Genomic DNA, 10,533 nt, shown 5'->3' on the forward strand with positions numbered 1-10,533 from the left:
GTGTTCAGAGCCTATGAAGTGCTCCTGTAAGTCCACTAAAAGACTAATACCAGAGAAAAATGGGCAAAGAGTATGACTAGAAAATTCACAGGATTCAAATTGTCAACACACACTAACACAGCAGTGAGTTACATTTTCTTCCCTTGGCCTCCAGAAACACCATGCAGGCTTGGTGTTCCTCCTACCTCTTCAGCTGTTTTTCATGAGTTTCTTGTCAGTCCTTTCTTAAACCCTTAACCTTGGAAAGCCCAGTGCTCTGGGTCACAGCCTTTCTCTTGACTACACCTCACTCCACTCTAAGAGATTTTTTCAAAACACAGCAATGCATTTATTGTTTTAAGAATATGTCATTTTTACATGTGCGGTGGAGAAAGAGGTTTCAGGGATTCACGTGTATATATGTTTATGTATTTATATACATGACATTATTTCTATAGTTGAAATCACAAACATTTATGCCTGTATGCATGGAAAAGCCCAGAAAGTGAGCGTTAATCTATGGATTGTGGGATTATCATCAAATAGATTTAAAAGCCTAACGTTGCTTATAAAAGTAATCTAAATGTGTAACAACAGGCTACATAGATTAGTGTTCATCCCTAATTGGAACAATATACAACCATTAAAAAGCGTGTTGGCAATATTTTATCGATGTGGCAAAATTCTCATCACTCTTTGCCAGGTAAAACAGCAGAAGATGCCAGATATACAGATTATACATCCGATGCCGGTTTTATGCAATCGATTTTTTAAAAAGAAAACTGCTTGCACCTAGAGAAAAGACTGGAAGGAAACGTATCAAAATGTTACCTGCTCATCTCACCAGGTGCTGGGGTGAAAGGTGATTTTTAGTTTCCTGTATTTTTCAGTATCATCAAAGAGCGTGAGCTATTTTTGCTATAACAAAACAAAAACCACAAACCACAGCTGTTATTCTTTACGTGCAGCAAATCGCCGCCCACCCGGCGCGGAGGCCAGGAGCCGCGCCCCTGCCCGCAGGTCGCCGGACGCGCCGGCACCGGCCGGTCCAGCAGGCCGCAGCGCCCCCCCGCGGTCGGCCCGGGGCAGCGGGGAGGAGGGGTGGGCGCGGAGGGCGGGGAGGCGGCGCCGGGCGTCCCCGCGCTTCCCGCGAGATCCCGCTCCGCCCGCTCCGCCCCGCTCGCCGCGCTCCCTGCTCCCCGCGCCGCGGCACTTCCTGCCTTCCGCGCCCGCGCCACCCGCCCTCGCCCGCGCCCGCCGCCTGCCGCCCGCCGCCCGGCGCCGCGCCCGCCGGCGTCCCCGAAGGTGCCCCCGGCCCGGCCGGGTCGCCGCCCCGCCCGCCGCTCCGCGAGCCGCTTTGTCTCGGGCGGGGCGCGCGGGAGAGGCCGCCAGGTGCCCCCCGCCGCGGGCCCGGGCCCCCCGCCCCGGGGCGGCGGCGGTGGCGCCGGGCCCCGGGGCGGGGGGCGCGCCGGGATGGGCCCCAAGCGGCGGCAGCTGACGTTCCGGGAGAAGTCGCGGATTATCCAGGAGGTGGAGGAGAACCCGGACCTGCGCAAGGGCGAGATCGCGCGGCGTTTCAACATCCCGCCGTCCACGCTGAGCACCATCCTGAAGAACAAGCGCGCCATCCTGGCGTCGGAGCGCAAGTACGGTGTGGCCTCCACCTGCCGCAAAACCAACAAGCTGTCCCCCTACGACAAGCTCGAGGGCTTGCTCATCGCCTGGTTCCAGCAGATCCGCGCCGCTGGCCTACCCGTCAAGGGCATCATCCTCAAGGAGAAGGCGCTGCGTATAGCCGAGGAGCTGGGCATGGACGACTTCACCGCCTCCAACGGTTGGCTGGACCGCTTCCGCCGGCGCCACGGAGTGGTGTCCTGCAGCGGTGTGGCCCGCGCCCGGTCACGCAGTGCCGCCCCCCGGCCCCCAGCGGCTCCCGCCAGCCCGCCTGCGGTGCCCTCGGAGGGGAGTGGCGGGGGTTCGACGGGCTGGCGCGCTCGGGAGGAGCAGCCGCCGTCTGTGGCCGAGGGTTACGCCTCCCAGGACGTGTTCAGCGCCATCGAGACGAGTCTATGGTACGACTTCCTCCCCGACCAGGCTGCGGGGCTATGCGGCAGCGATGGACGGGCGCGCAGGGCCACCCAGCGCCTCAGTGTCCTGCTGTGCGCCAACGCAGATGGCAGCGAGAAGCTGCCCCCACTCGTGGCCGGCAAGTCGGCCAAGCCCCGCGCAGGCCAAGCCGGCCTGCCCTGCGACTACACCGCTAACTCCAAGGGTGGAGTCACCACCCAGGCCCTGGCCAAGTACCTGAAGGCCCTGGACACTCGCATGGCCGCAGAATCTCGCCGAGTCCTGCTGCTGGCAGGTCGCCTGGCTGCCCAGTCCCTGGATACCTCGGGCCTGCGACACGTACAGCTGGCCTTTTTCCCTCCGGGCACGGTGCAGCCTCTGGAGCGGGGAGTGGTCCAACAGGTGAAGGGCCACTACCGCCAGGCTATGCTACTCAAGGCCATGGCCGCGCTGGAGGGCCAGGATCGCTCAGGCCTGCAGCTAGGTTTGATGGAGGCCCTGCACTTTGTGGCTGCCGCCTGGCAGGCAGTGGAGCCCTCGGACATAGCTGCCTGCTTCCGGGAGGCTGGCTTCGGGGGTGGCCCAAATGCCACCATCACCACTGCCCTCAAGAGTGAGGGGGAGGAAGAGGAGGAGGAGGAAGAGGAGGAAGAAGAAGAGGAGGAAGAGGAGGAGGAGGGTGAAGGGGAGGAGGAGGAAGAGGAAGAAGAAGGCGAGGAGGAGGAAGGGGCGGAAGGAGAGGAGTTGGGGGAGGAAGAGGAGGTGGAAGAGGAGGGTGATGTGGATGACAGTGAGGAGGAGGAGGAGGAGGAGGAGGAAGAGAGCTCCTCTGAGGGGCTGGAGGCTGAGGACTGGGCCCAGGGGGTAGTGGAAGCCGGTGGCAGCTTCGGGGGCTACAGTGCCCAAGAGGAGGCCCAGTGCCCTACCCTCCATTTTTTGGAGGGTGAAGAGGACTCTGAGTCTGACAGTGAGGAAGAGGAGGAAGATGAGGATGATGAGGAGGATGAAGATGATGAAGACGATGAGGAGGATGGTGATGAGGTGCCTGTGCCCAGCTTTGGGGAAGCCATGGCCTACTTCGCTATGGTCAAGAGGTACCTGACTTCCTTCCCCATTGACGACCGAGTGCAGAGCCACATCCTTCACTTGGAACATGATCTGGTCCATGTGACCAGGAAGAACCACGCCAGGCAGGCGGGAGTTCGGGGTCTTGGACATCAAAGCTGAGCCACTGGGCCTAGTCGTGCCCGACCCGGATGTGGCAGCACCAGCCCAGGGCAGAGGACTCTCCGGGCAGCCGCTATGGATGGAGCCAGAGTGGGGAGCTCCAGATTCTTTAGTGATGTTCCTCGGGCCCTGTGACGGGCCCAGCCACCTCGGTAGGGCCCAGGGCTGGGGTCAGCCTCACTGCCTGCTTATTGCCTCTTTCTCAGAGTCCTCCTTCCTCCCCATTTGCCCCCCGGGCTTGGGGGACCAGGTGGGGAGCTGTCCGGTGCTACCACACCGTGCCATCCGTGGACTAGGCCCCAGGAGCAGCCAGGGGTGGGCCCTGGAAGCTCCCGGCCGGAGAGTGCCTCTCCCCTCTGCCGTCCACACCAGGTCTTTGGTGGGGGGGACCCCAAAGCCATTCTGGGAAGGGCTCCAGAGGAAGGTCCAGCCTAGGCCCCCACAAGGCTGGCAGCCCCCTACCCCTGCCCCTGGGCCGCCTTGAGAAGCACAGTCTAACTCACCGCAGGCTCCTGAGCCTGCCTCTGCCTGCTTCCCCATCTTCCCAATCCCTTTCTCTGGCCCAGTCCAGGTTACTTTGGCCCTTGGTTTTCTTTCCAGATTGGAGATTCCCAAGAGGCCCTTCAGGGGAGTGATGGTGGGCACTTCCTTGTGGCTAGCTGCAGGCCCCATGCCTCTCCTCCCTCTCTGGCAGGGCCCTATCCTGGGCAGGGGGCCTGGGGCTGGGCCCGTAGTCCAGCCATCCAGCTACTCCTTTCCCAGTCTGAATTCAATAAATCCGTCCACTCCCCTTTTGTGGGGGTGAACGTTTTAACAGCCAAGGGTGCATCCTTCATGGTCTGGGCTTGCGTCTGTCTTGGGAACACGTCCTTTCTTGGTTCCTTTTGGTCCTTTTTCTCGCGGGACATGGAACCAAGTGTTGAGAGGGTAGCCACAATTCAAGTCCTGACTGGGGCGAGGGGCCACCTCCATATCTAAATGTTATCTAGGCTTGGGGAGGAAGGGATCTTTAGTGTACCTGTTTGGGTTTGAGGAAAGCTGGGCCTTGCACTGCTTTGGGGTTAGAAGTTGGGGTCAGTTAGCTAGGAGAGGAGGGAGGGAGCCAACTATCCCTGTTGGACAAAGTTAAACTGGGAACTAGGCCTGTTAAGCCCATTAAAGAAGGTCCTTGCAGGAGTGGGCCCAGAGGACAGAGCAAAAGGGGTGCTGGGGCAACTTCTGTGGTCCAGGTTAGAGTCTGGAGGGACATACAGAGCATCCCTTGGTCTACCTTTAATGCCGTAAGAGGGAGCCCTTTAGACCTCAGTGATTAGCATCTCCAAGCCTGGTGGCCATCCTGGGGACAGGGGCAGGAGGAAGATAAAATTCCTGGGACAGACTGCACCCCCAAGAGGCTGGGGACACCCCAGTCCAAAGGTGAAGCCTCGTGTCTCTGCTGATCCTACCCCTTTTCTCCTTTCATGGCCCAGCCCCTCCCTCATTGAGGCCCTCAGGCCCCAGTGGTTCCAGCCAGGGGGAGGCCTGGGCCTGAGGAGGCCGCTCAGCTCTGGGCCAAACCGGTTTTCCCACCTCCACTGGGGCTGGCACGTTGCTGCTGTGGTTCCCTCCCCACCACTTCCTTTCAGTTCTTCCTCTCTCCACCCTGGAATGTTAAGGGGGGTATATCTAAGTCGTCTTTTGTCCCCTCCCTGCCCTGGGTGTGGTCTTTTCTAGAAAGGCAAGGTCACTATGTATGACTTTAAATCAAAAAGGTCGAGTGACAATTCCACACTTGGTCTTCCAGACTTCTGGCACTCAGATTTCCCCTGTAGTCCTTGAGGACAACGAAACTAAAGGACTAAGGGACTGCAAAACGTAGTTGGGATTCCCCTTACCATCATTCCCCCACCCCATCTGAGCTGTGGAGGAGGAAACCAGAAGGCCTTAAAGGAAGCCCAGTGCCCCCCCCCACCCCCCGCCGCTGGCCTGCTCCAGAGTAAGGGGGGCTGGAGCAATAGTCTTCTCCCTGTTGAACATGGCCCCTCCCTCAAATACCAACAAGGCAAATCATTTCCGTGTGTCTCCTCTTCTGCTGGAACTGAGGTCATCTCATTAATGATAGCACCAACTGATGTTAATAGGGCCCTTGCTGTGTGCCAGGTGCTGTGCTAAGCATTTTCAATGCTCACGAATCCCTATGAGGTAGGTAAAACCATGTGAAAACAGGCACAGAAAGGTCCAGTAATGTGGCCAAAGCTACACTGCTAGTCTTTGGTGGAAGCAAGCTTTCTTCTCTGGCTGATCCTAGAAGTGCCTCTTTTCCTGCTACTCTTGTCCCTTCGCTAAGGAAGGACCCATATCCCTAACCTTACTACAAACAGTGCTCTTTTGAAATGGAACTGGCTACTAAATCCATTTCTAACCCATGGAAGATAGCTCTGGGAAGGAGGTGAGGGGCTGTGGAAGTGTCTACTGGAGCTCTTGCAGCTTTTACTCCCATATCCCCAGTCCCCATACAAATGCAGATCTTCCATAAATACCCTTCCCATTTTCCTCCCTATTACCCTATTGGGACAAATAGGCGAGAACCATTCCCATTTCGAGAAAGGAGAAATACGATTAAGGAGCTAAATAACCTGCCCAAGGCACTGGCCCTGAACCCTAGTATTCTCCCTGGGAATCTGGGGGACATATTAAATGCCCTACCAGGACACTGCTGGGAAGGGCACTAGTGTTGATGGCCCTAATAGCACAGAGCTCTGAGGAGGGAACCAGCCAGAAGACACAGTCACACAGCCTATCACACAATCCAGCTGGGAAGCAGCAGATGATTAGCAGTGGACGCCCAGATGAAGCTGACAAACATTGGGATGCCGCCTTCACTTGGGACTAATCACTAAAGGATGGGGAAGGGGAATCCAAGCCCTGGGGAGGCTGGTGCAGGGATACTGAGGGCCTGGTTGGCACTGACAGGTTTCAGAGTGGGCCAGTTTGGCTGATCAGGTGGCGCTTGGCGCAGATGCTGGGAAGACAAGGCCACTTAATCACCTTTTCAAAGCTGGGGCCTGGGAGTAAGTAGAGGGAGAAAACTACAACTCCCAGAAACCCCTGCTCCCCGCCCAGCTGGGGACAGTTGCTATGGTTTCAGAAAACAATATGGCTGCTCCCAGCTGGGAGAAGAGTCTTCGGGTTAGAGAGGCAGAGGCAGGTCTGGTCGCTGTCAGTGGCGAGAGAAGAGGCGCCTGAGGGATCGTGAAGTTGGGGCTGGACTCTGCACGGCTGGAACGGCCTGGTCTTGCCTTGCCGAGGGTGCCAATGGCGAGCAGTGTGGATGAGGAGGCGCTGCACCAGCTGTACCTGTGGGTAGACAACATCCCTCTGTCCCGGCCCAAGCGAAATCTCTCCAGGGACTTCAGTGATGGAGGTGTGCACCTCAGTATGTGTGCGCTCCTGTGTGTATGCCCCGTGTGCCCGTGTTTGTTGACACGTTCTGTCCTGTAGTACATGTGTAGGGGGTCTGTATGCATATGTCTCTTTGTGCTTCTGTGCGTGTGGGTATGTGTGTATTGGGGGTGCCTGACTACCTCTTAGAACTTTAATTGTGTATATGTGTGTGTGTTTCTGTGTGTGTCTGTGGGAATAGGAACATGTGTGTATCCATATGTATGTCCCCTTGTTCTGTGCTTTATGCATGTGTGGTGGTGATGATGGTGTGTGTCTAACAGTGTGAGTCTGTGACTCCCTCCTGACACCTTAATAAGACGTGTGTTTGTGTATGTTTTTGTGCTTCTTTGTGTGTGTACTTGTTCTTTGCTGTATTCCATATATCTGTCTTGTGGGAGTCTGCGCATGTGTATGTTCATATGTTTGTTGATGGGTTCTGTCCTGTATGCAGGTAGGGGGTCTTGTGTGCATATGTGTTTCTTTGTGATTTTTAGGTGTCTCTGTGTCTAAGGGTGTCTCTTGAGATTTAATGACAGAAGTATGTATCTCTGGTACATTAGTACATTGGTGCCTATGTGACTTACTGTGCTTGTGTTTGTGTGCTTGTGTGTGACTCTCTTGAACTTCAATGACGGAAATATGTATCTGTGTATGTGTTTGTGAATCTCTGTGTGTTGTATATGTGTGTGCTATATGTGGGCCTGTGTATGTATGGGCATGTGTGTGTCCTGTGTGTCTACACACTTTGTGCATATCTCTAGGGGGATCTTATCATATGTGTCTGCTTGTGTGACTCTGTGACTCTTTCCTGGGATTTTGGTGGTGGGAGTGTGTGTGTGTTTCCATGTAAATGACTAGGATGGGATGCCAGGCTCCTGACGCGCTCTCTTGGAGACTCATTCTCTACTAGAGGACCAGAGACCCTAGTTTTCATATGCCTGAGCTGAGGGGAATGGGATGCCTCTCCTCTGGGGTATGCTGGAGGATGATTACTGATTTCTGGTCTTGCTTTCTTGAACCCCTTTCCCTCTCTTCCACCACCCCTGCCTCCCTATCATCCTTTCCCTTTCCACATCACCTCTTTGCTTGGCCCCACCACTCTGCAATCCATGATTCTCCCATCCCATCCACATCTTCTCCCTACTCTTTTTCCCTTACCTCCTTATTCCCTTCCATGTCTGCTCCCATTCCCTCAGTCCTGGTCGCAGAAGTCATCAAGTTTTACTTCCCCAAGATGGTGGAGATGCACAATTATGTCCCTGCCAACTCTCTCCAACAGAAGCTCAGCAACTGGGGTCACCTAAACAGGTAGCAAAATGCCTGGTGCGCTACTGGAATCTCCATCCCCTACCCAGACCCCGGGATCCCAGGAAGGGCTGCCCTACCATGCCTCCCCCCATCCCCGACACACACCTCCCATGGCCTCCAAAGCCCAGGCTGGGATTCTGTTTGTGGCAGAGTAGGGAGGGACAACACAGTCAGGATCTGGTAACAAAATCAAGGGACTCCTTTATTGGGGAGGAGGCAAGGAAAGGGGAAGCCAAGAATCGGGTTCATTCCCCCAGGGTTGCAACACTTCCTTCTACTCCGCGCCCCTCAGTTCATTCCCTGGGGACCTAGTCCGCCATCCCTGTGCCTGTCTCCCAGGAAGGTGCTGAACAAACTGAACTTCTCCGTACCAGAGGATGTGATGCGCAAAATCGCGCAATGCGCGCCGGGCGTGGTGGAGTTAGTGCTCATTCCGTTGAGGCAGCGCCTGGAGGAGCGGCAGAGGCTCAGGAAGCAGCGCACGAGCTCCTTACAGGTGCCGCCCCATCCGAGTATCTTCCAGTCAGCAGGAAGCCCCGCCTTGCCGACAGATGTGGGAGAGGGTGTTTGGCAAACAGAGGCTGGCCTTGGGGACCACGGAAGAGACATGGGGCTCCTTGCGGAAGAGCGAGCCTGAACTCACAGTAAACCCCCGGGGTGGGGGGGTGTTATTTCAGGAGCTGGCTCCCCAGGATGGCACTGGATACATGGATGTGGGTAAAGTGGTCTTTACTTTTCTTCCCTCCCAAGAGCAGCTTTCTTTCTGTCCTACCTATGGGGGAGGGGAGGGAGAGAGAAGTCAGGAAAAAGGGACTCCAGCTTGACTAACTCCTCCACTTGCCTCTTCTCAGGTTTGTCCCAGAAGGCCCGAGGGGAAGGTGCCCCAGACCCCCAGGGAGGGGGGCAGGTCAGGTAAGAAAGCCGAGTTCCTATCTCACCAGGTCTGGTAATCCCCCAACGCAGCGCTGGCAGATAAGGGTGGGGACAGACTGTTCCTGGGAAGCAGGAACGGGGTTGGCGGGAGGGGATGGGGGAAGGAGAGTCTGGCCAAAGAGCATCAGAAGGGTAAGAGTGGGGCCCCAGCTCCAGGCCTCCGCTAAACTGCTTCCCACCCCAGGGGGGGCCGGCCGCCCGCGCCCCGGCCTCCGGGATATGGCCAGGCAGTGCAGGGCGGCGACCCAAGCTTCGTCCTCCAGATCGCTGAAAAAGAGCAGGAGTTGTTGGCCTCGCAGGAGACAGTGCAGGTGACGGTGACTGGGAAGGCGTGGGCGGTGGTGGGGCATTGGGTGCTTAGGGACTGCAGTGGTGGGGACAGAGGGCAGCAGGCAGCTGACTTCACCTCTGTGCCTCGCGGCCCAGGTCCTGCAGATGAAGGTGAGGCGTTTGGAGCACTTGCTTCAGCTCAAGAACGTGCGCATCGACGACCTCTCCCGGCGGCTCCAGCAGGCAGAGCGTAAGCAGCGGTGAGCCGTGGCGCGGGCCACGCTGGGACGCCCTAGTACCGGCCAGAGCCCAGACGCCGCGAACCGACGCACCCACCGACCCACTGACTGACTGACCAATGGGCGGGCGGAGCCAGCAGCTCCAATGAGTCTCCTAGGGAGCCGGCGCGCCCCTCCCTTGGGATGGGGGCGAGTATGGGAGGGAGGGTCAGTGAGGCAGGCACCTTCAGAGCAGAGCCCCTGGACTGAGCCACCTCCTTCCACTCCACCCGGGTCAGGAGAATGGACCGCTTTCCAGAACCCAGAAGCCACGTGCAGAGACCTCGAATGCTCCCCAAAGCAGTGCCCAGAACCACGGGCTCCGCTTTGGTGCTCCCTGCTGTGGGCCTTGGGGGGCGGTGCCCCGGTTGGGTCCACATCCTTAGAAACAGGTCCCAGCCCAGCTCTGAAGACAGTGGCATCTCCATCCAGGCTAGTTGTCTGTGCTCTGGGCTGGGGAGGAAGTTGCCCCAGGCAGCCAAGGGAGATCCTTGCCTCTCCTGGGAGCTCACCTGGGACCCAAGTCGAGGATGGAGAACACAGCAGATGGAGAAGAAGGGGTGAGGAATGGGTTCAGCCAGGAGTGGGGAAGACATGGACTGTGTCTGTCCCAATCACCCTCCCCTCCTGTGGGGGGACCTTTGAGAATGCTTGGAAGTTATGGGATCACATTACCCCCATTAAAGAAGTTGTGCTATCTTTCCTGTGACCACCTTCTCTCTCTGCCCAGATTTCTTGCCCCTCTTAATGCTGTGTTCCACCATCACCACCACCCTTTTGAGTGAAAGAGCCTTGTAAGCCCAGAATGGGTCTCACCTTGTGGGCACCTGGACCCTGGGTGGCCACTGCCTGAAGGTTGATGACAGCACAGGGGTTAGATCATGTGCACTTGAACAGCCTGACTTCTAACTCTGGCTTCAGACTGACCACCAAACCCACCCTCACAGTATCTCCCAACACTGTCCAAACCCAAATCCAAGCTGAGTCTTCACATTCTCTCCAAATGTAGCCACACCCTCACCTCCAACCCTGACCATTTACAGACCCC

General features: G+C 57.0%; 2 protein-coding genes across 3 annotated transcripts; both read left to right on the forward strand.

Moving 5' to 3' along the window:
• The first annotated feature begins 1,207 nt into the window (after positions 1-1,207).
• CENPB (centromere protein B) lies at positions 1,208-4,094 on the forward strand. The gene has a single exon (XM_082744493.1). The coding sequence runs from the start codon at positions 1,453-1,455 to the stop codon at positions 3,271-3,273; it is 1,821 nt and encodes a 606-aa protein (XP_082600619.1). The 5' UTR covers positions 1,208-1,452; the 3' UTR covers positions 3,274-4,094.
• Positions 4,095-4,229: 135 nt separating this feature from the next.
• SPEF1 (sperm flagellar 1) lies at positions 4,230-10,194 on the forward strand. 2 transcript variants are annotated; one of them, XM_082744502.1, is made up of 8 exons: positions 4,230-6,676; positions 7,893-8,004; positions 8,344-8,500; positions 8,682-8,721; positions 8,856-8,916; positions 9,122-9,248; positions 9,364-9,467; positions 9,725-10,194. In XM_082744502.1, the coding sequence occupies exons 1-8, from the start codon at positions 6,568-6,570 to the stop codon at positions 10,047-10,049; spliced, it is 1,035 nt and encodes a 344-aa protein (XP_082600628.1). In that variant the 5' UTR covers positions 4,230-6,567; the 3' UTR covers positions 10,050-10,194. The 2 variants fall into 2 exon arrangements, with proteins under 2 accessions (XP_082600628.1, XP_082600629.1); XM_082744503.1 differs by having other exon boundaries at positions 4,238-6,676; positions 9,364-10,194.
• Positions 10,195-10,533: the final 339 nt, after the last annotated feature.

Source organism: Mustela nivalis (assembly GCF_964662115.1).
Source record: "Mustela nivalis genome assembly, chromosome: 8".
NCBI lineage: Eukaryota > Metazoa > Chordata > Mammalia > Carnivora > Mustelidae > Mustela > Mustela nivalis.